We start from the raw sequence: 25,721 nt of genomic DNA, 5'->3' as shown, positions 1-25,721 counted from the left end.
TTAGAGAGGGCTTCCCTGGTGGCGCAGTGGTTGAGAATCTGCCTGCCAATGCAGGGGACACGAGTTCAAGCCCTGGTCTGGGAAGATCCCACATGCCGCGGAGCAACTAGGCCTGTGAGCCACAACTACTGAGCCTGCACGTCTGGAGCCTGTGCTCCGCAACAAGAGAGGTCACGATAGTGAGAGGCCCACGCACCGCGATGAAGAGTGGCCCCCGCTTGCCACAACTAGAGAAAGCCCTCGCACAGAAATGAAGACCCAACACAGCCAAAAATTAATTAGTTAATTAACTTAAAAAAAAAGTTAAAAAAAAAAAAACTTAGAGAATAATTCATGGAGTCTTCTTAATTTTATATTTTGTTCTATTATCTAATCATATATTACTGTACCAGTACCATATATTACTTTATAATACATATCATGTGAGATAAAAGTTCTTCCATAGTAAGCTCTCCTATCCTCACTTATTCAATTTTAATTAGCTACCCTATAAGAAACTTACTCATTTCTTAAGAAATATTGAATTGACTTTCACAGGGATTTTTAAATAAACTAATGAGGTTTCAGACTACCTGAGAACTAGAAGATATCCATCTGGAATGGAAAGAGGTGAAAATGACCTTGAAGGCTTTAGCAACCCCAAAACTACTGAAATTTACATAGATTTTGCATGTAATGGGTACATTATGGAAGAGTTTGAATAAATATCCCATAAGACAGTTTACCATAATTGACCTTTTATTTTAAAAAATTACAGGGAGCAATTTCCAGAATCTTATTTTATAAAAGTACTGCCTATATCAAACATTTTATATCACTATTAATTCCATTGAAGAGCTGCCTTTTTTTTTTAAGGTACTAATTCCAATCGATGGGATATGCCCTTAAAATAGAAAGTTTCCATTTATTCAAATGTCAAAATTAAGATTATTGAGAAGTTTATTGCTTTATGGCTGGGCAAGATGCTACTAGCACATTTTAGGTAAATAATATTCTTTGTTAAAAACTATGAGGTCATTCTGTTTAAAACTTTCAGGATAATTCACAGAAAATAGATATATGTATTCAAATTATACATTGAAGGGCTGAGATATTAGCTAGACATTTATATGTGAAGCAGCTCTTTAAAGAAGACACACAAACAGGTCTGTCTTGGTATAATATACATAATTGAAATTAATAAAACCTGGAAGACCAATATTATTACGCTATGTTAAGATCTTAAAAAAAAAATCACACATTTAGTAGTCCATTTGTGCTTAAAATATTCATATGCATGAGAAGCTTAAAGAAAAAAAAAAACACCTCTATACATGATGATGAAAAGAAAGTAATAAATTTTTTTGAAATTGCACTGTTATTTAAAACACTTTCCTAAATTCAGACCCTCCTTTGCAACTGGCACAGTTTTTCAGGTCTAATTGGCAACCTGGGGAGGCCCCTCTGGTATTAGTGAAGTAAAGAAGGTGGTGATAAAAGACCAAGCTGATGCCATTAATCCAGGCCTTTGAATTGCACTGGCATCTTCACCTGCATCTTCTCCACTCTCATCTTCAAGCCCATCATCCATAAGACGCTCCTTTCAAACAAAAGAAGAAACATATTCCTAAGTGATCTGAACAGCTACCATTATCTCATGACAGAAAAGGAGAGAGTTAAATTCTTCCCAAAGAAGGAATATGAGCATATAATAAGGAAGTGGAACTTCATGGTCGTTAGAAATCTTCATTAAATCCAAAATTGATAAATTCCTCATTCAAGTTCAAAGGGATAACTGCCAATTTAATACAATAAATTCTCACTGTGTGCATAATTTTCTTTTTAGACTATTTTTGGGAAGAATGATATTAGTTCTTTCCACTTAATTCTAATATATTACTGACAGTATTATAAGTTCTCCTAGATGAAACCACACATTTACATGTTAACTTTTCTTCAATACTATGGAATACCCCAAGAGTCTTTTATTATGTTGGTCTCATACAGTACTGAAGAAACATCTATATTTAAAGTATACGAAAACCTCATTAGCATACCATTTCTTCAAGTTCTAGATTGTTTGCATTCTGCGCATCATTGTTGACTTCAGCATTATTGTTGGGAGCCTGTTGCTGACCTCCTTCTTGCCTAAAAGGAAACCATCCAGCTTGGTGTCTGCTCAGTAAAATAAAGAGAAAAGAAAATAAGTCACAACTGTTTTTATTTGTAACACTATCAAACATTAGTGTCCTACAAGAGAAAAATGATTAGAACTATGATAAATGAAAAGACCAAATCTCCTACTTCAGGCCAAGAACTACCCCTCTCAAAACAATGACAGGAAAACAGGAATCAATTTAAGTCTAAAGTCTATCATGAGCTTAACTGACTCTATGCTAGATATTAAGACATATCAGGAGTCATAAAATCATTTTTTGATATTTTTCAAAATGAAATTCAACTAGATATTTGTTTGCCTCTTGGGAAAAAGGGGGGGCAAGGGACAGTTAGTCTGCTTATGAAAAGAAATCTGACCTATACCTGTAGGACTTACTATTGATAAATATAATTAATTAAAAAGCATATCCTCTGCAAGACTGCATCATACACACCTCAAATTCTAAATAATTGATAGAGCATGTCTAACTGAACTAACAATTTTTATAAAAGACAGTAAAGGAAAAAATCTGCTTCTAGACAATTCTGATAAATGTTCTTACGTAACATAACCTGCTTTGCTTTTGATGCCAGATATCTGAAGGCCAACATTCATATTCCTTCACTCAACATTCACAACAGACTACCACATGCCAGACTCCGTGTTGAACAGTTTTAGAAAGTAATTAAAAGAAACCACAAAAAGTGAATGAACATCACTCACAAATAAACCAGTAGCATGGCTCCCATTACCATGATAAACCGACTAAAAGAAGAATAGAAGTACACAATGCTAAGGAGAATTGCAGCTCGTGAGAACGTGTACATCCAGTCTAGCCAGTCTCGATTGAAGTCTTCTTCGTTTAGCACTGGACCTCCCTGTGCATTCATTTGAACATTCTCATTCATGGGTCGATTTTCTTGGGCCACTAGGTTTGGAGCTGGCGGGGGTTCTTCTCCGGGAACGTGTGCCAGATTTAGAGGCTGTGAAGCAGCAGGCTGGGCTGGGTTGGCATTTGATGTGGCCTGAGCTGAAACTGCAGCTTGACTGAAATATTCACCAAAATAAATATTAAAAAGAAAAAAACATTTATATACTGTATTTTTCAAAACTTCCTGGCAAGTCATATGTATTTGTCATAAACCTAATATGGAATATCACAACTCCCGCACCTCATTTCCTAGGTAAGCATAATTTCCAGTGGAAAAGTGGAGCCAACATGGACGGCAGGAGTAGCTCAGGAAAGGATGATCTCCCAGCCTGGTAGTCTAGGTTAGCAGGGAGAGGTGGAAGAGATCAGAACAGCCATGTGATCACTACTGTTTCTCTCTTTCACTAAATTATAAGGTAATGACCAGACCTTTTCCCAAAACTTTTCACTAATGGCCTCTTTTGCTCTTCTACAGACGATAAATGACCCCCACACCCACCACCTGTTCCTTAGACCCGTGTTTTGAAAGATTTGTCTAAAAAAGTACATTAATCATTATCCTGTGTGTCCACTCTCAGTGATAAATGATTTGTATTAGTATTTTAAAATATTAACGAGATCCCAGGTAACAATCCCTCAACCCCAATCCTGACTTTTGGGAACTCCATCTGGAGAACACTGGTGTAGGTCCTTGTCAAGTTATGAAGAACTGTGGTCCTGAAGTTTGCTTATAATTTGATTGCTTAAAAGTCAGAATAAATGTTCCTGTAAAAGACTCCCGGTAAAATGATAATATATCTGAAATTTGCTTTAAATTATTTAGCAAAGGGGGGAAAGTTGTAGAACCAGACTGTCATGAATTGATAAATGTTGAAAAGCTGGGTGATGAGAACACAGGGATTCATTTCACTCTTCTATCTTTTTATATGTTGAAATTTTTCTACAATAAAGTTTTAAAATCAAGATAGCAAAATAAAATAAAATAGAAGTTTTCCAGGCTACAAAAGCCTATTTAAGCCAGTTATCTAATACATTGTATATGTAGAGGGTTCTTTCATTTCCAAAACACTTCCTATCTCATGGACATTCTGATTCATAGGTGAGTTATTTCATTAAATGTGAAAACTTGAGGCTCAGAAGTTAAATGATGTACATAAGATTATATGATTCAGTAGCAAACTACGATAAGCCCCACTTATCTTACACAGTTCTTTTGAGGTTATAAACAAGACAAGGGGTGTAAAGCATCTAGTGGAGTACTAAGGACAAAGCAGTCACTCAAATGATAACCATTACTATGGCGACAGGTAAGGTATAAAGAGCCTTCCTGGAGCCAAGGGGTTATACAGGAGAGCATTAGGATATGAAGTTAATAAAGCATGTTAGCTTCATGGGGTAAGGTCTAGAGGAAGGATAAGGATACAGACTTCACACTGTAGGCAAGAGAGCCATCAGATGTTTTAGGGGATGGAGAATGACAGACTCAATTATGTGTTACGCAAATTAACCTGGCAGTAGTACAATGAAATACAGTAAAGAGCCTAAAAGGAGAAACAGCGATTGCAGTAAAGTGGGTCTAATATTAGAAAAGATCTGCACAAAATATTGGAAGTAAGATATAGGGAAGGACAGAAACTAGAAACAACATACTAACTCATCTTGGTAAGTTGTTGGATTCAGGGATAACAGAAGCCAGAATCAAAGCTGACTAAGGTTAAGAGCTTGGAGGATGATTAAGAAGAGACAGTATCACTGACAAGGAAGTCAAGAAGGAGAATGCACTTAAGAGGCTGGTGCAGTTAAATTTCAGACATACTGCATTTAAGGGGAAGGCACATTTCTCTATGGAAATCTCCAACAATTAAGTGGAGACACAAGAGGAGGCACAGGAGATGAAGAACGGGAGTCATCACAGAGCGCTAACAACTAAGGCCACGGAAAAAGGAAATCCAAGATGACTGGCCCAGGACTGAATCCTATCTTCCCTACCAGACTTGAGTATCACAAGGCACATGGTAGGTATACAAATACCTAACTGAACAAGAAATGTTACCATTTAGAAAAAGGGAAAAAACAAAGGACACAAAATGAGGGATCAGAAAGAGAAAAAGAATGAAGAGGATGACAGAATCACAGAAACAAGGACAGGAAAACATTAAAGAGAAGCTAGAAATTTTAAATGAACACACAGGAAGTCCAGAAGAAAGAAAACCGATAAACTGTATTTGGTACTAAGATTGTTCCATGCTGATCAGAAGCAAGACTTACTAAAATACCAACAGTCCAGAAAGCATATTAGCCACAACTGAGCCTACATCAATATGAGCCTCCCTGACATATGATTCTTTCTATTCCCTTTTTTATTCGACATCCTACCTTCACGTAGATTTGCTGCCTTCCAGTGAAACTTTCCTAAGTTTTCTCCTCTTAAATAGATAAAATGTTCTATTAAAGCACCTGAATACTGCTAAATATAATTAGGGGAGAGAGAGAGAAGCAGAGAATAGGTTTAGTTGATGTGAACAGGATGTGAACCCTTTTTCCTTTAGCCAAATACTTTAAAATAATTTTTAAAAACCAATGAAACACATCAGTAAATGAAATCCCAAATCAACTTACTTAGAATCAAAAAGAAAATAAAGCAAATAACACAATGAGTAAAAAAATAAACTCAAATTAACTTACTATTGCATATAATACTGATGCGCATACATCTGTTGCCACCATAGCATCTGCAGTGGGCTGAAAGCGGGATACACTGGGAATCCAGCCGGAACAGCCTGCCCAGGAAGCTGGTTGTCTACATTTCTGAAATAGAGTAATAAAGAAATGCCTTTTAATGCTCCAGAAGAAGTTGAAAGCATTTCTCTACATTTTTATTTCTGAACTACAAGTAATCCATTGACAAAACGTATTAAATCTTAATGAAAAATACTTATTTTCAGCATTCCTCAAGTAAGACATTATAGCTTATGTAAGATGACCCTGACCCCAAGCATACAGAACAAGTAACATCACAGCCCAATTTTAATGGAAAAATAAAGCAAATGTGTGGCCAGATTAAACATCTGCTATCTTCTCATTTCAGCACAGAAGTCAAAAAATACTTTCATTACATTTTTAGTACATTCTTCTTGAGAACCAAAACCCTAAACTTGGGGGAATTAGCAAAAGGATATTTTACATTAGTAATAAAATATTATTTAAAACATAGCACCTATCAACTGTAAAATAAAAAATGAACATTATTAAAATCTGTAAAATATTTTTTAGTTAAATAACCAAGATTAGCAGAACATATTTATACATGCATTCCTAAAGTAGATTAAAATTCTATTAATTCAGTAAAATTTGTGGGTGGTCACATTTAACTTTTCTATGCCTCAGTTTCCTCATCTCTAAAATGGGGCTAATAATAGAATCTTCCTCACAGGGTTGCTAGTCTGTACTCAGTAAATGTTAGCTATTTTTATTTTTACTCTCCCCTACCACTAACTCTGAACATGACTTCAAAGTGTGTAATGTGAGGTTTGCAGAAATTCGCATACCTCAAGACAACTACAGGGATAAACATATAAGTAAATGCAGAATTTGTGAATTTTGTAACTCTCCTTTTTTTCACATTACTTGAATTTTATCTTAGCTAATATTAGTTTGATCTATCCAGAGTGAGACAAGAATAATTAACAAATTCATGAACTTTAATTTTATACTCTAAAGACTGTTAACATACAATTAGTAAAAATTGATTATAGAAACCTAATTTAGAAGAGCTTGGGAGGCTAAAACTTATCAACAAACGGTACTGAAGGCAACTTGGTGCTAGATTAAGGCATCAGCTCTCCTGCATGTAACCTGAAATTTCCTCATCCTTGGAGGAATAATAGGAGCCATACAGTGACTCCCATCCTCAGAAGATCCTCCTGCCTCCTGAATGCAGCCCTCCCCACTACTTCCCAAGCTTTCCCACATACTGAATGAAGAAGGAAAAGCAGAGAATCCTCCATGAGAGTTCCTCCCAGCTCTTGATAAACAAGTCCTGTATAAGAAGAGGAAAAGAACCTTACCCCACCTATACATTTAAAAAGATATCAATTAGTGATCAAATCTGGAGAGAAAGCCATACCACTGGAGCAGAGACGTATTATAAAACATTTATATAAATGTTTTGGCATTTGTATAAATGCTGTTAGCATTTCCCCCAGTGAACTGATGCATCTGAGCAAAATGAAAACTATCTAAATCAAGTATTAGCCACAATATAAGTCTGTATCTAGGTATATATTTAAATTTTCTTAGTATTTCCAACTAAGAAAAAACTCATCCCTCTAAAAGTAGAACTCAACCAATCTCTACCACTAAGAGGAAATATAACCTCACACAAGTCCATTACTTCAACTGTTAAATGTGAAGGCTGGACTTTGTCACTGTTTTTAAAGGTCAAGGGAAGAAAAGGCCACTAACAATCACTTAGAAGAAATTACTGTAGCTTCCCACCTCACCTTCCTGCAGCCAAAAACATAAATGTGATTATTGAAACTATGTTGTCAAGAAAATAAATTAATAAATTCCCCTAGATGCTTCTTCCCTTTCTCACCAATAAGTTAAAAACTACTGGACTGTATAATTGCTAAGGTACATTCCAGGCCCAGGTTGGTATACTACAACTTTCCATTGTGTTAATTATCCTTCAGACAAGATGTTATATATTTGGTACTCTACAGAAAACAAGAAAAAAGAGTTTATTTGATATGAAATTATAAAGTTACTGTTAAAGCACATAATAATAGAGTAGTGAAACATATTACATAAGAATTTAATATATTCTAGAGGATGCATCATTAAATAACACAATAGAGAATTATTATTTGGAGCTGGTTAAAGTGATGACCAAATTGGTGGTTGGGGGAAGGGAGTTTAAAGGTTCACCTCATTCCATATTCAAATGAGTTTCAAGTAGTTTCAAATGAGTTTCAAGTAGACTAAAATAAAGTATTGAGTTAAACCACAGAAAATCTAGATGCAATTAGAATTGACTATTTACCAAAACTATGGAAGGAGGAAGACTTTCCTAACTTATAAGCAATAGAAGAAAGCACAAAAAAGATAACGTATTTGACAGCATAAAATTTAAAGATTCTGAGCTTAGAAAAAACGTTTGCAATAAATATTAGTTAATATCTTTTCTAAATAAAGAACTCATAGAAATGGAAATAATCATTAGGACACCAAATAAATGCAAATAAAGATAGGGATTTTTTTTTTTTTTTTTTTTTTAATTTTTGGCTGTGTTGGGTCTTCGTTTCTGTGCGAGGGCTTTCTCCAGCTGTGGCAAGTGGGGGCCACTCTTCATCGCGGTGCGCGGGCCTCTCACTATCGCGGCCTCTCTTGTTGTGGAGCACAGGCTCCAGACGCGCAGGCTCAGCAATTGTGGCTCACGGGCCTAGTTGCTCCGTGGTATGTGGGATCTTCCCAGACCAGGGCTCGAACCCGTGTCCCCTGCATTGGCAGGCAGATTCTCAACCACTGCGCCACCAGGGAAGCCCCAAGATAGGGATTTTTTATCTGCCAATATCCAGTGTTGGCAAGGGGTACAAGTGAAACCCAACTCTTTCATCGCCAGGAGGATAAACTGGAATAAGGCTTTAAAGAACAATTTCATAAAATTAAATACCTTTAAAAACGTTCACTTATACTCAACTGCCCAAGTAATTCTGCTCCTGAGAATTAGCTTGAAGAAATATGAAATATGGAAAAAATTTTCACATGTCTGCCCTTTTAAGCCTTTGTACGTACTGATCCCTCTTAGGAACCACACACTCAACCTACCCCCACTCCCAGCCTCCTTTCCCCTAATAACAGAGAGAAACTGAAAGCAAGAACAGTAGCTCATGATTAAAAAGAGAGAACCTTATCATAGCACTTATCAGCATGCTGAAATCACCTGGTTTTTTTTTTGTTTTTATTTATTTATTTATTTATTTTTGGCTGTGTTGGGTCTTCATTTCTGTGCGAGGGCTTTCTCCAGTTGCAGCGAGCGGGGGCCACTCTTCATCACGGTGCGCGGGCCTCTCACTATCACGGCCTCTCTTGTTGCGGAGCACAGGCTCCAGATGCGCAGGCTCAGTAATTGTGGCTCAAGGGCCTAGTTGCTCCGCGGCATGTGGGATCCTCCCAGACCAGGGCCCGAACCCATGTCCCCTGCATTGGCAGGCAGACTCTCAACCACTGTGCCACCAGGGAAGCCTGAAATCACCTGTTTTTAATTCCAGTCCTATGAAGGCATTTATTCTCTGATCTATCTACTTTGACCTACTTCTAGGAGTCTATCCTAAATATAAATGGCAAAAATCTGAAATGATATACGCACAAAGCTATTCATTACAACACTATCTGTAACAGTAAAGACGGAAAATAACTCAAATATTCATCAATAGGAGAGTGGATTTCACAATTTATGCAGTCAGTGAATTGGTATGCAGATGTAAAAAGGAATGAAAATCTCCATATCCTCCCACAGAATGACCTCCTGTATATTGTTATGTGATATTTTGTTAAAAAGCAAGGTGCAGATTATGTATAATATGCTATCTTTCATGTTAGAATGAAAAGGATATATTTATATGTGTGTATATACATTGTGTGTATGTGTGTGTATACACACTTTCTTAAATTTTCACTATGAAACAGTGGAAGGATAAACCAAAACCAAAAAGGCATAAAAGTAGTTAAGTATTATGGGGAGAGAGAGAACAGGAAAAGGGAATAAAATGAAAGCAGGGCTCTTAATGTATCTTGTTTTATAGATTTGAGACTGGACCCATAGAAATGTTTTATGCAATTAAGAAAAAAGCTAAATCAAAAAGAAAAAATAACAAGACATAAAAAAAATTCAAAGAAACTGAAACAAATGAACTCGTGTATCAAGTCTGCAGCATACCACACAGAGAAGATTTATTCTACTGACTTCAAAACATAGTATTTTAACTGTAATAAGATAAATTCTAAAGACAAAAAAGAACCATACTTGGGGGAAGGGAAACACTCAACTCCAGTCCCCTCCGCCCATCCTGTCCCACCTAAGGGGAAGGAATACTGAGAAGCACCAAGTAGGTTAGGCTCTAATAAACCCTAGCATGTGATGTTCTGGTAAAATCGTTTCTCCTGAGGGCAGAAGTTAAGAAGAACAGAATGGTCTGGTGTTATTTCAAAATCATTTTCTTTTCTCCTCTGCTTGCTAGAAACACGAAGGAATTCCTCTCTGGTATTTACTGTGAGGACCTGGTCAAGCTCCTAGAAGCAAAACTCACAAACGTGTGGAGGCCCTCATATGACTGGGTCCCTCTGGAGTTTTTAACCCCAGAGTCGTCCATATTGACCCTCCAGCTCAGTTTACTGTAACTGTGATCCATCAATTACAATTCAGGTTTTCCTACCCCAGCACTGGTTCCCATGGAGGTTTCTCCTCATGGATTTCTGCTTCATTAAGTTGTGATTCTCTGTATATGTCTATCTGTCTCTCCAATTTGAGGGGCAGCAGTCTGCCCTATGACCTCAGTTCTCTGACAGACCTAAGAAGAGTTACTGGTTTTTCAGTTTGTTCAGCTTTTTATTTGTTGTCAGGATAGAGTGGCAACTTCTAAGCCATAGTTATTTGTTTTTCCTACCTAAGTATACCTTCTTTATCAACTCAGTCCCTGTTTCCTATGGTAAAGTGATAAACAGATTTGTTTGTTTTTTAAAGTAAAGTGATGCACAACAATAAAGATGAAAATCACGCTCAAAAAAAAAAAAGAACCATAAAAATTTTAATCTATGAATACTATCTCTCATCAGGATTCCCTGGGAATGGGATCAAGATGAGCCTGGGAAGTCTAGTCAAGCATGAATCTAGGACACTATCCAAAAATTACTAAAATAATGCAAAAGGACACAGTAGAAAATTGAACAGGCTCCCACAGGCCAAAGATGAATCAAGAGTATCAAAGAGTATCAAGATGAATGACTACCTTCTTTCAGTAGATAGTCTGTAGACCAAACACAAACATATTAAAAGCCTTAAGTTCAGGGACTTCCCTGGCGGTCCAGTGGTTAAGACTCCCCCTTCCAATGTGGGGGGAGGTGGGTTCGATCCCTGGTCAGGGAGCTAGGATCCTGCATGCCTCGGGGCCAAAGGGCCAAGGCATAGAAAAGAAGCAATATTGTAACAAATTCAATAAAGACTTTAAAAATGGTCCACATCAAAAAAAATTCTTAAAAAAATAGAAGTCTTAAGTTCACATTGACACTCTAAAAAAACAAAAACAAGAAAACCTCATTCATCACCTTTCATGGTTACTAGGGAAACAACTACTACTCTGAAAACTGATAAAGAACCCAGCATTTATCAGACCTTTCTTGAATGGATTGTATTTTAGGATAACAAAATGATGAGAGAAAGTGTGTTATACAAGAAGCATAGCCAATAAACAGAAGAGAAACGATAGGATTAGGAAATTACCATTTTGTAACAATTAATGAAATAATGGATCTAGTCAGTGATTATCAGTGACTACTAAAAGGCTGACAAGGAACTGTACGATGGAGGATCAGGCTGGCAACACCTGTGCCCACTGTTCCACTTTAACATGACTAGAGGTAATAAGACAGCCAAACTTTAGGTGCCTCCTGAAGCGAGGCAAGGACACAGCACTACCTACAAAAAATTCCTTTGAAAAAAAATAAGCGGAAGGGAGGGAGGGAGGGAGGACACTTAAGAGAATGTACACATATTAAAAACATGAAATCAGTATTTCTCTTTCCCATTTCCACACACTGTCATCTTTCATTCTATAACTGATCTTGTCAGCCAAATAATTAAACATTACTATTTACAATGCTTATAATTTTATAGTGTGTGGAATCAGGTCTGCCTTTGGCCGCATTATACAGAGAACACAACCTATGGGAGCTTAATCAGGCTGTTCAAAGAAGACAGTATGTGGAAATGGAAATGAAAAATAATGCTCTCATGTTTTTAATATGTGTGTGTTCTCTTAAGTGTCCTCTAACCAGTCTGTTATAAAAAGTAACTTAAGAATTTTTGCAAATTTTCAGTTATTCCAAAATAATGTTTTTTAATGGCCTAAAGCAGACCACTTAGTCATCAAGTAGATAACAGATCTTTTCCTGGTTTGCTCAAATCTGAAGCAGAGTGATGGAAATTAACAAAGTCTTTAGGTTAAAATTATCCAAATCAGAAGTACTAGCATATAGAGAAAACTGACTTTTCCTTATCTTTGGTAATTTTCTGTTTACATGATAGAAATATATGATATAGCAATCAAATTTCTAGTATTTATCAGTTAAAAACAGCATTTGAAAACATCTACTAATCATGAAATAATTTCATGTATGAAAGTTTTTTAAATGGGACTGGCTGTAAAAGAAGCATGAGGTGTTGCTTCATGATACATGCAATGTTTTTCAATTTTTTCAATGAAATTTTTATTCTTTGATCTATATTTTATGCACATTCCATTTTAGTATTGTATTTAAATACAATTTACTGTTTCTTATTAAAAATCACAGTAAGATTCAGCTTCTGTCATAAGAAAATCATTTGTAAAATATATTCTGGAGCATCCTCTGTGCCTGTTTCCTTATATAGGTATGAGAACATTTCCTATCCCATAGGGTTGTTAAATTATATATATATATTAAGCACATCAATGTCTGGTACAAAGTAAGCAAATATTAATAAAATATTGTTATTATCATTGCTAGGGAGGGAAATATAATGATGTGTTCACCAAAATCTGTGCTTTCCTCCTATAGTTTTCCTCCTTGAGTATCTGCTGGGAAGTGTGTCTCCCCAGCTAGGGACTACATTTCCTAGGTCCTCTGGCAATTCATTGAGCTTGCTCATGTAATGAGTGACAGTGGAATATATCACTTCTAGGCCAAGGTATTTACAAAGTAGGTGTGTTTCCCTATGCTCCTTTCTCCATTTGCCAAGTACATACAGATGAACAGACGAACTCCAAGATTTTATGAGCCTTTTTTTGAATTTTAATTTTATATTATAGTTGATTAACAATGATGTGTTAGTTACAGGTGTACAGCAAAGTGATTCAGTTATACCCATACAAGTATCCACTCTTTCTCAAATTCTTGTCCCATTTAGGTTATTACAGAATATTGAGCCGAGTTCCCTGTGCTATACAATAGATCCTTCTTGGTTATCTATTTTCAATGTAGTAGTGTGTACACGTCAATCCCAAACTCCCAATCTATCCCTCCCTTTTTTATTTTTTTTATTTTTTATTTTTGGCAGCACAGCTTGCGGGAGAGCTCAGTTACCCGACCAGGGATAGAACCCGGGCCCTGGCAGTGAAAGAACCAAGTCCTACCACTAGACTGCCAGGGAATTCCCTTATGAGTCTTGAAAAGCCATAAAATTGAAAAAACCCTGGGTCTTTGAATCACCAGATGGCGAAAAATCACCTAGATGGGATTAAACACTAGAATCAGACTACTACATGAGTAAGAAGCAAACTTCTATGATGTTAAGATTCTAAGATTTGTTAGTTACATTATTATTTGTTAATCATCTGTCAAAATGTTTTATAAGAGTGAGTTAATAAAATTCACATTTTCCACATAAGCTAAAGTAAAAAAAATAAAAATAAGTTGAACTTTAACTGAATTTAATTGAGCTCTAGATCTAACTACCAGTTTACAGGCAATCTGTGAAGACAAAGGAAAATATTAATGATGCCACAAGGATGTAGTGAGCTGAATCTAGATAGACTACTATGGGAAATTACATAGAACAACAGAAAAGGCATAAAGTAAAAAAAGGTAGGGATAGGGATTAGATTAGAAGAGCCTTAAGAAACATCAACCAAATGCAGTAGGTCAATCTCTTTCAATACTGACCCAATCAAAACAACCATAAAAAGACATTCGAGACAATCAGGGAAAATGGATCACGAATTGGATATTAAATGATATTAAAAATGTTTTAATTTTGTTGAGTGTTCTAATGGTATTGTGATTCTTAGTCCATATCTGTCACGTCTGTTACAGATACACAGTATTTACAGATGAAGTGATATAATGTCTAGATTTTACTTTAGAAATACTCCAGCCCAAGAAAAAAAGGAGGAGCAAGGGGGAATGGTTGAAGAATAGTAGTCTATTAATAGTTGCTGAAGCTGGATGTTAGGTAAGTAAGGGTTCCTTATAATAGACATTCATTAGTATGCTTTTTAAAGTTAAGAATTATAAAGGAGAGGAGATGAAAGGAACTGGAAACTTCAACAATCAGGGACAAATTCTTTCATAGAAAACCTGCATGGAATCCCCACTTTGTTTCCAGAATATGCCTTTTCAAGACTCTCCACACTGCTTTGTTCTCCTCTGCTGAACCTCCCTTAAAATCAGCCAAAATGTTACCAGTTATGAAGCCCTCCCCCTTCCTCCAAGCAGAGACAGTCACTCCCTCCTCCAGGCTCCTGCAGAACTTTTTCAAGACCATGATAGCACATCAGCGAATGGCAGTTTATTTGCCGATCTGACCTACTTCCATTGAGGGCAACTACATAATTCATTTTCCTGTCTTCATTGCCCAGCTACAGCAAATTCTAAAGTAAACTTTTCCTGAAGAAAGCCACAAGATCCTCATACAGATAAATATGCTTATTCAGTCACCAGTACGTAAAATCTGGCCAATAGATCTTACTAGAGAAAAGTTTTAAATGGGAGAGCAGAGGGGAGAGAACCACCATTATAAATGAAGTCAAAATACAAATGGTAAGCTAGGAAATTATACTGAAACAAATGACAGACTAAATATTCACTTCAACAAGACAGTTAACACAGACTTTCAAGTCAGATATGGATTTGAACTTTAGTCCTGCTACTGACCACTTCTGTGAACTTAGGCAGGCTACATAACCTTTCATCCTCCTTCTCCTCATCCATAAAATGGGAGAGAATAGTACCTAGACCACAGAGTTGGTAAAAAGTTCAATGAAATAAAGCATGTATAAGTGCTTAATACAATGCTTAGCCTGAGCTAAGTGCTCAATAAGCATTAATTATTAATATCCTTTTAGATAAAGAACTGTCACAAATGAACTTTTTAAAATACCAACACGCCAACAAATAAGCATTTCACAAAACAAAAAGAATGTCTCTTTATCGTGTCTCAGATTAAAACAAGGACATCCCAACTTATCATACTGGGAAGTACATATCTGTAATGGTATGGTGAATCGGGCTCTTTTAACAACTGTTATTGGAAAAGTAAACTGGTATAACTTTTCTTTTTTATGGCTGAATAGTATTCCATTGTGTAAATATGTACCATAATTTATCTAGCCACTAATCTACCTATGGACACTTAGGCTGCTTCCTTATCATGGCTATTGTAAATAATGCTGCAGTGAACATGGGGGTACATATATCTCTTCAAATTAAGTATTTTCATTTTCTTCAGATAAATACCCTGAAGTGAAATTGATGGATCATATGGTAGTTCTATTTTTAATTTTCTGAGGAAACTCCATAATGTCTTCCATAGTGGCTGCACCAATTTACATTCCAATTTACATGCACAAGGGTACCCTTTTCTCCACGATCCTGACCAACACTTGTTATTTGTTGTCTTTTTAATAACAGCCATTCTGACAGGTGTGAGGTGGTATCTCATTGTGGTTTTGACTTGCATTGCCCTGATGATTAGTGATGTTGAGCATCTTTTCATGTACCTGCTGGCCATCTGTATGTCTTCTTGGGAAAAAGTCTATTCAGATCCTCTGCCCATTTTTTAATCGGATTGTTTGTGTTTTTGCTATTGTATGAGTTCTTTATATATTTTGGATATTAACCCCTTATCAGATATATGATTTGCAAATATTTTCTCCCATTCAGTAGGTTGCCTTTTCATTTTGTTGATGGTTTCCTTTGCTGTGCAGAAGCTTTTTAGTCTGATGTAATCCCATTTATTTTTGCTTTTGTTGTCAAATCTAAAAAATCATCACCAAGTCCAGTGTCAAGGAGCTTATTTTCTTCTAGGAGTTTTATGGTCTCAAGTCTTACATTCAAGTCAAATTCATTTTGAGGTAACTTTTTTTTTTTTTTTGGCCATGCCCCGCAGCTTGCAGGATCTTAGTTCCCCTACCAGGGATTGAACCTGTGCTCTCGGCAGTGAAAGCACGGAGTCCTAACCACTGGACTGCCAAGGAATTCCCATTTTGAGTTAATTTTTAAGTATGGTATAAAATAGTAGTCTAGATTCATTCTTTTGCATGTGGCTGTTCAGTTTTCCCAACACCATTTATTGAAGAGACTGTCTTTTCCTCATTATATATTATTGCCTCCTTTGTCATAAATTAATTGACTATATATGTATGGGTTTATTTCTGGGTTCTCTATTCTGTTCCATTGATCTATGTGTCTGTTTTTACGCCAATACCATATTGTTTTAATTACTGTTACTTTGTAGTATAGTTTGAAATCAGGGAGTGTGATGCCTTTAGCTTTGCTCTTCTTTCTCAAGATTGCTTTGGCTATTTGAGGTCTTTTGTGGTTCCACACAAACTTTAGGATTGTTTGTTTTATTTCTGTGAAAAATATCATTTGGAATTTTGATAGGGATTGACTGAATCTACAGATTGCTTTGAGTAGTATGGACATTTTAACAACACTAATTCTTCTAATCCATGAGCATGGAATATCTTTCCATTTATTTGTGTCTTCAATTTCTTTCATCATTGTCTTATAGTTTTCAGTGCATGGCTCTTTCACCTCCTTGGCTAAACTTATTGCTAATACAGACTTTAAATGTTGTAGATTTATATTTGATCTGGAAATATGTCCAGGCTACATTATGCTTTTTTAAAAGGTTTATAAAATAAAATAGTATGATATTTCTATTTAAAAAGTATACTTAGAAAATTATTTGGAAGGAAACTACAAAAATGTTAGCAATAGTTATTTCTGGGTGGTGGGTTATAAGCAATTTTTACTGTTAAAAAATCAGATAACACAGAAGGGTACAATGAGTAGGTTTTCAGTTTTAGTAATTATAAAACAAGGTTGTTACTATTTCAGGGGGAAAAATTGAGTGTACAAAACAGTGGGTATTCTATAAACCAGTCAGCAGTTTTTGGAGTTAAATAAATATGACAGCACAGCACACTGAGTCCAAAACAGTCAGTCAAGATTTATAAACGTGACATTATAAATGGATAGCCAATGTGGTGATATACATGTACTGTTTGGTCTTCTCATGTTTCCTCAAGATCTTGATGAGCAAATAATCACCTGAATTAGAGCTTCTTAAAAAGAGAGGTTCCCAGAATGCTGTTAAGTTGGCAGATTCCTAAGCACTACCCTAAACCTAGTGATTCAAAAACTCAGGGAGTAGGGATCAGAATTTAGCAATTTTAACAAGTTCACTAAAGATTGAGAGTACTAACCTACATGGTGGAAAACACATGTGACTAGTTAAACATAAGCTGTACTGAAGTCTAAAAAAGGTGTGCAGAGATTATATTTTGTTGGTGAATTCTTCAAGGTCACTAAATTACTGCTCTTGTACATTTAAGGCTAAGGCTATGTTCAATAAAATTTACTTAAAGACAGATGTAAAGTCTTCATTAGTAAAAAATTACAACTATAAGATGAAATTAAATCACGTTCATTGTTGAACTGAATAACTTATTTACTGAACTTTCCCTTAAATTGTTTTGTAAATCACAAAGTGCTCTTTCCAAATATAGATTCATTTTCCAGCACCTAGCACTGGCATTCATTCAAATGTTTCAGTGCATCAGGCTCACAGATGACTATAAATCTGTTTGCTGAATGAATGTACAACATTCATTTATAAATATGAATGCATTTATAAATATTTGCTAACACATCAGTAAACACTTTACATACGTGAACTCTTAATCCACACAGAAATCCTGTATGATAAGTACTGTTATCTCCAGATCATGAGCAAACTGAAACAAAGTAGAGAAGAGACTTGCCCAAGCTAGTCAGTGGTTAGGGCCAGGATTCAAACAAAGGCAGGCTGGCTCCTGAATCTGTACATCCTCTAAGCTATACTGCCCTCCTGATTTAAAACATTATTCATCTAGTAATAGATTGCCTAAGTGAAGCTCAAATCTTTAAGGATTTTATTGCTTATCATCTTAATACTCATTTTTAGCAAAATAAACACTATTTCAGATTTTTCTAATCTGTTTTATATACTTCTAAGAGCTAAATGCCTTTGTCTCCAAAGTTTGTTGATTTTCTCAACAGCCTAAAGAAATTACTAATCTTTTCCCAAGATAACCATGGTCTTATTCTGAAGATGTGCAACTTTACACACTTTGTTTTGTTTATTACAAAATATATTCACTGTAAGTATGAGAAAGAGTTAAAAATCTTATTGTGCAGAGATAACTATTATTAACATGTCATTACATATTCTTCCAGGTTTATTATATCCATAATTTTCTCACTTTCTATCACTACCACCGTATTTGGTAAAATATTAGTAAAATCACTCTGTATAAATTGAGAGGAACTGAACTGTCTTACTCTGCAAAAAAGACAGGAAAGGAATCACTGTCATAAGACAGAAAGTATTTTAAGCCATTATTCTATAATGTAAACCGTGATAACACTGTTTTTTATAAATAACTAAATTTTGGTTTGTAATAATCATTTTCTGAAAACAAAAATATTGATAGTTTCATAGGATGCTTCATAAAAGTCTACAATCAGCCTCATCTAAACACTTATTTTTAGAAGAAAAACTCAAGAATATGAGACAAATGAGTCTTTTATTGCTACATACTCCGCTTTGTTTTTCTGCATTAAGAATTGAATTAAGTTTAAAGTTCTAAGTAGAAAGTACCTGTATGTTATTACATCCCGTTTGGCATAACAGTCAGTGGCTACTCCTTGGTTGTATCACTTACTACCATTCTGAGGGGTCCTAGCCATTTCCTTATTTCCAGCCTCACCATCATGGATCCAGAGCACTGTCACACACTGCAGTCCCACAGCATGATACGCAACACAAAACAACTACCACTACCTATTATTCATGTTTCCTTTACTTCAAAAGTACTCTGGTTTTAGACATATCCCAGGTCTAAACTGTATTCTCCAAGATCCTCCTTTCTGAGCTGTCTGAAAGATGTGCTGTGGCTGTCGACTGCATTCCCCCTGGAACTGCCTAACCCAAGAGGCCTGCTGTAATTGCTAAATATAAGGTAGCCATAGCAAGCTTCTTGAGTAAACTCGTCTAAGAAAGACTCTGGATAACATGCAATGGTTAGCATATCTTCATAATACATCACAGTTTTATTCTACCTCAGTTGTTACCAAGCCTGGCTGATCATAAACACCAGTGGAAGTTTTAAAAAACATATTACTGGGCCCTGTACTCTTCCAAGAACACCCTTACTCACCCATCTGCTCCCCAGAAGACTAATTTGCATAGACCTATATAGTGAGACTGAGTAAAAACAAAAGTTTTAGTTACCTAGATCCTTGTTATTCAAAGTATGTTCTAAGCATCAGAAGCATCAGCATCACAGGGGAGCTTGCTGGAAATACAGAATCTCAGGCCCCATAAGACCTACTGAATCAGAACCGGCATCTTAATAAGATCTCCAGGTGATTAGCACAAACATTGAAGACTGAAAAGTACTGCCCTAGACAATTCTAATGTATAACCAGCTTTCAAAAGCACTGCTCCTGGGCTTCCCTGGTGGCGCAGTGGTTAAGAATCTGCCTGCCAATGCAGGGGACACGGGTTCGAGCCCGAGTCCGGGAAGATCCCACATGCCGCGGAACAACTAAGCCCGTGCGCCACAACTACTAAGCCTGCGCTCTAGAGCCCGCGGGCCACAACTACTGAGCCCGCACGCCTAGAGCCCATGCTCCGCAACAAGAGAAGCCACCGCAATGAGAAGCCCGTGCACTGCAACGAAGAGTAGCCCCCGCTCGCCTAAACTAGAGAAAAGCCCACGTGCAGCAACAAAGACCCAGCACAGCCAAAAATAAAATAAATAAATAAATTTTAAAAAACAAAACAAAACACCATTCACTTTAAAAAAAAAAAAATCACTGCTCCTGGGAATTCCCTGGCGGTCCAGTGGTTAGGACTCCATGCTCTCACTGCAGAGGACCTGGGGTTCAGTCCCTGATGAGTGAACTAAAATCCCAAAAACCGTGTGGGACAGCCAAAAAAATTAAAAAAACACTGATCCACCTAACCCTCTAATTCTCAAAACATATTATCAGGTATATGAATAAATTTCAAATGTACTTTGATTACTGAAGGGGACTACCATGAAAGTCTGGAGTCACAGGTTATTAAGAGGCCCACAGCTATCAGTTTCACTCACCCTTGCATTACATATGGGAACTGATGACTCTGTGCTGGGTCGGTTTGTGCTTGTGGAAGGGTTCGTTGCCTCAATCCTTCTGAGGACGAACTGGTAGCTAAAGACAAGGTTTCTTGACTGGATGATGGAGTTGATGATCCTGACAGATCTGAACTCTACAAACAAAAATGTAAATTATTTTTTCAAGGAGATTTAATTCATTACAATCACAATATTATAGACACATTGCTAAAAATGTACTTATGAAATCCCTCTGCAAAGAGTGAATTTTAGAAATTTACTGATTTGACTCCTGTGCCCAGCTTAATAGGTAGATATTTTAATTCTTACGAGACTGAAGAGTTTAGAATATCAAAATCACTTAATTACACAACATTAGTCCATTTCTCAACTATAAAAGGCTGAGTAGTAATTATATACAAAAATAATAGCATACAAAATTTGTGAAAATTAAATTCATACAAAGCTCTTTTCATGATGCTTAACACATAGGAAGTGTTTAATAAATGGTACTAAAAACTGTGTCACTTAAACAGTTACTATGAACTACTACTGTATAACAGCTACTGTATAACATGCTATTAGTAGTACACTCGTTTAAAATATTGAGGAACATGCTAGAATTTGGTGCTATCTCTGACATTAACAAGGAACATAACCTTAAAATTCACTTAACCCCTGAGTCTCAGCTTTCCTATAAAAAATGAGATTGAACTAGATTTTCAAGATTTCTTTCAGTTCTAAAATTCTATTAGTTTATAGATACCACCAACAAATATTGTTTTTTTACAACATGAACAAGACACCAAACAGGATTTTAAAATTCTCATGCTTCAGTGATGTCAGTAACTCACAGATTCAAATAACCTCAAACAATATAATCTCTTGAAGACCACCTCAATTTGCTGCTGCTTGAAAATAGTTTGTCAAGTGTTTTATGTAAATTTAAAACACAATTACATTTTATATAAATTACCCACTTTAAAAAGCTGGGTACAAAATAATTTCAACATCCCTCCAAGTTCATTAAAATTGCATTTACCTGTACTGCCTTCCTATTTACAGCATGTCTTTTTGCCTCTCTACCTTCCTTAGTCCTGCCATGTGAAAGGTCCCACGGACACTGGTCTTTTGCAAAACTAACAAAAGCTTTAAGATGTTATTCCACACCACATAGACACCAGAAACCTTACTAGGGAGCCTGATTGTTAGGCACATAACCTGGAAAGTGTTCTTTTTTGGCATGATTTCTTGTTAAAGGGACCATCAAAATATGGTGTTCATTAAAAAATTAATAGAAGAAAGGCCTAGCCATTTGGCAGCACAGCCTAATTTCTCTAGAACTAATTATTTCTGGCCTTATTGGATAACTCTTTCATGAACAGATTTTTAAGACATTTTCAAGTCCCATTGAAATTTATCTGCTATAAAAAATTAAGAGGAATTCAACTTCATTCTCCTTTGATACTTTTTAGATTTTTATAACACACCTTAAAAAAACTGAATATATATACTAATGACATGAAATCATGAACGAGGAACCACTAGAAAAGTGAGAAGGTTCTTCGTCAACAAAAACAGGAGCAACACAACTGTGTCCAAAGACTATATACAGAACTCTATTCCAATGCCAGGGTTTTGTCCCTTCTTATGCAAGGTAGGCAACATAGAAAGACCCTTAGGTTTACTGACAAAACATATCTCAATTTAATGTAAGCTAAACTCCCATGGCTGGTACTAGAAAATACCATTGAGGCTATGCTAATTAAATACAGCAACTAGAAGATCTAGTTTCTTAAAGAAGCAGTTAACTGGCAGTATCTATATCACCCATGCCATTCATCCGCTCCTTAAAGTTTTGGCTAGATCCTTGACAAGAAGGAAAGTACACTTAGCAGTACAAAAGTTCCCTGCCCAGGAAGTTTTAAGCAAGCTTCCACTCATCCAGTCCTTTTCTTTCACCTCCAAAAGTGTCACATAAAGGTTTTACGGGAAACCAAAAATAATTTAATATAAAAGGATTTGAGACGGTGTCTCTAAAACTTGTAGACAATATCTAAGTTGAAAAGTTCAACTAGTTTTTAAAATTTCCAAAACAGTTTTAAGCAGATGTAAAAATAAGAAGGGAGAAATGAATACTCAAGTCTGAAGGAACTGAGTAGGTTAAGTAATTATTCCTCCCACAGTTGAAATATAGGCTCAAATGCAATCATTTTAAAAAACAAAGTTCTTGACCAAGCAATCTACCAAGAAGATTTAGGAAACTTAAAGTTTAAATAATTTAATCTACCTTGATTAAATATACTATATCAAATACTTTAAATATTTATGAAATACTGGCCCTAGAGTTTATATTATATAACCAGATCATAATTCTGTCTTTTGAGTATTTCAGTAATTAAACCCCTGAAGATTGGATCTATTACTGACCTGCCATATAGTAAATTATAACTCATGGGGAACAGGCTTCAGGGGATAACACTGTGTATTGGATCTCTAAAAATGAAGTTTAAATGCTTAACTTGAGCTGTTCAAAACACAGTCTCACAACCCACAAGAGCGAATTGTTCTGTTTTCCACTTAATTTTTAGAGGCAAAAAAGGATAATCAGAAAACTTCAACATTTACTCTGCCCAAAACAACTCACAGAATTGCTGCTGGATGTCAATGCTTCATGACTTTCTCTACTGGTGCTGGATTTTGGAGAACTGGGAGGAGTCCGAGAAGTACATACTAGATGAACCATATGATACTCATCTTGCTAAAATTAAAGAAGATTACATTTAAAGAGTAGTACTGGAAAATACACAGCTCAAAAATGTCAGTAGCTAAGCAGAAATACTTAATTCAGAACTTAAGTTCCTTCCTACCACAGCCATATTATTAGTAATAAATTGTTGTCATTAGGACCCTTGTGAATTCAATATTTTGTCCATGATTAGAAAATGGTCTCAATACTCAGGAATTGCTATATGAAAAAAATGATTATTTTGTATACCAAGGTGTTTTGAAGCAAACACTGCTGTAAAGTTGTGTCAGCACTATCTATTATTTCAATATAAAAACATCTAGCATGTTAATATCAGAACTGTGATAGTCACATTTAAGTTTAGGCCTACAAACTTTGAGTAGTGAAATGTTTTCATCATTTGAGACCTTACAGCGATAAAGAAACTCAAATAACTTCACTATAATCTCATTTGTCTTAGTTTTAGCAATAGTGTTTTATTTTTTTAAGTCAAAAACTGTTTTTATCTATAACACTTATGCACAGACATAAAGCATATATTTGAACTATATTCTGTAAATATTCCAAATGTGTTGCCATAAATCTACAACTACAACTGAAGGAAAATGTGCTAAAAATGATTAGAATTGGCATTTTAGCTTAGCAATTTCATGAGTATATTTATAGTTAGGCATAAAGCAAGTAAATAAGATGGAGAAAGGAAAGAGAATAAAGGGGGGCAGAGAAGAACAAAGGATGGCTCAGCAATTTTAAAAAAGAAAGAAAAGGGACTTCCCGGGCGGTCCAGTGGTTAAGACTCCACCTTCCAATGCAGGGGGCGTGCGTTCAATCCCTGGTTAGGGAACTAAGATCCCACATGCAGCGTGGTGGAGCCAAAATTAAAAAAAAAAAAAAAAAAAAAAAAAAAAGCATGTGGGATCTTAGTTCCCAGACCCGGGATCGAACCTGTGCCCCCTGCAGTGGAAGTGCAGAGTCTTAACCACTGGACCACCAGGGAAGTCCTGAGGCATTCTTCTTTTAAGTCTTCTGGTTGGAAATGATTTCTGGCAGCAAAAGCCTTTTTAAAAGTACGCATGTGCAGCCTCTAGCTATACTTGGGTAAAATAATATATATTTCAAAGAGCATATAGCAAAAAGGTTTTTAAGGATAAAAACAGGGAAAGAATGAAGAGGTGAAGCACAGAGGATTTGGGGGATAGTGAAATATTCTGTACAATACTATAATGGTGGCTACATGTCATTTTACATTTGTTAAAATCTACAGAATGTACAACACCAAGAGTGAACCCTAATGGAAACTATGGGTTTGGGGTGATAATGAGGTCAATGTAGGCATCAACTGTAACTACTATACCACTCTGACATGGATGTTGTTAGTGGGGGTAGCTGTGTATGTGCGGAGGCAGGAGGTATATGGGAAATTTCTATACCCTCTGCTAAATTTTGCTGTGAACCTAAAACTACTCTAAAAAACAAAGTCTATTAAGAAAACAAAGGCGGGGGGTGAGTTTGCTGCAAATTCCACTATTTTTGAGAGGGAGAGAGAGCGAGGGAGACAGAGAGGTTATTAAACCACTTTGGCAACCTGAAACTACATGATTAAAATGAAAATGACAGCAAGAAGTCACACTGGCAAAGCTAAAATGTCAACTATCTAACAGAAGGAACACACCAGTGTAAGATTTTTTAAAGTTTCCCACAGGTGATCAATAAACATACAGGAGAGGATAGAGAGATTAGGGATATCCAGAAAACACTGAGTTAAGTCAAAGATCTAAAGCAAAACATTAACAGCTATATATTCAATTCTGCTACACTCACAACCAAAAAGAATCTCAAACATAGAAAAGTTCTAAAAGTATAAATTCCACCAATAAACATGAGCTAAAAGGCTGCCATTAAAATAACTAGCATTCAATCTGTCAAAAAAACTGTATTCAAATATATTTAACTCTGAGTACCAGCATTCAAAGTTTGCTAACTGATGGACCAATTGGGCTTTCTTCTATTTTCTGTCCTGAAATTAAACTCCTAAGCCAAGTTAACTTGTATTAAAACGTAGTTTGGTCAGAAGGGTATTTAAGAGAGGAGACTATTATCAATGAAAATCCTTCACCACTACTTGAGCACTCTACTCCTGCACAGTTTACTGATAACTCAGTACTGCTTTCTTACACAAGATAACAAATCCCTGAACACAAATATATAATCCTATTTCAGATTTAGCTATCAGATGGATATACAAAACTGTTACCTAAACTAATCAGAATCACCTATTATGCTACCCAAAAGAGTTGATTTTAAGTATCTAAAAACTAAACTGGTTGGATATCAATAAAACTTCAGAACATATCTCCTCTGGCACTCTGAGTATCTGGTATCAAATAGTGGTAGAAAAGCTTACTTTTCTGAGAATGTCTTTCAGCTGCAGGTGATCGGGAAGCAGTCTGCCAGAATACACCAACCTCTGATCCTTTGTCAACTAAGAAATGGGACAAA

At 35.9% G+C, this 25,721-nt stretch overlaps 1 protein-coding gene across 2 annotated transcripts in view; it reads right to left on the bottom strand.

The window, feature by feature from the left end:
• Positions 1-720: 720 nt before the first annotated feature.
• HERPUD2 (HERPUD family member 2) overlaps positions 721-25,721 on the bottom strand; it is a 57,214-nt gene continuing 32,213 nt past the window's right edge. Inside the window, exons 3-9 of one of the 2 annotated variants that reach the window (XM_007182329.3) lie at positions 25,627-25,704; positions 23,121-23,234; positions 20,474-20,628; positions 5,754-5,876; positions 2,861-3,184; positions 2,037-2,154; positions 721-1,579 (exon numbers count right to left, since the gene is read on the bottom strand). In XM_007182329.3, the coding sequence (XP_007182391.1) occupies positions 1,418-1,579; positions 2,037-2,154; positions 2,861-3,184; positions 5,754-5,876; positions 20,474-20,628; positions 23,121-23,234; positions 25,627-25,704 (1,074 nt within the window). In that variant the 3' untranslated portion in view covers positions 721-1,417. The remainder of the gene's footprint in view (positions 1,580-2,036; positions 2,155-2,860; positions 3,185-5,753; positions 5,877-20,473; positions 20,629-23,120; positions 23,235-25,626; positions 25,705-25,721) is intronic. The other variant, XM_057550509.1, reaches the window with a different exon arrangement.

Source organism: Balaenoptera acutorostrata, chromosome 7 (assembly GCF_949987535.1).
Source record: "Balaenoptera acutorostrata chromosome 7, mBalAcu1.1, whole genome shotgun sequence".
Lineage (NCBI taxonomy): Eukaryota > Metazoa > Chordata > Mammalia > Artiodactyla > Balaenopteridae > Balaenoptera > Balaenoptera acutorostrata.
Note: the sequence above shows the minus strand (reverse complement) of the source record. Positions and strands in the feature narration are given on the sequence as shown.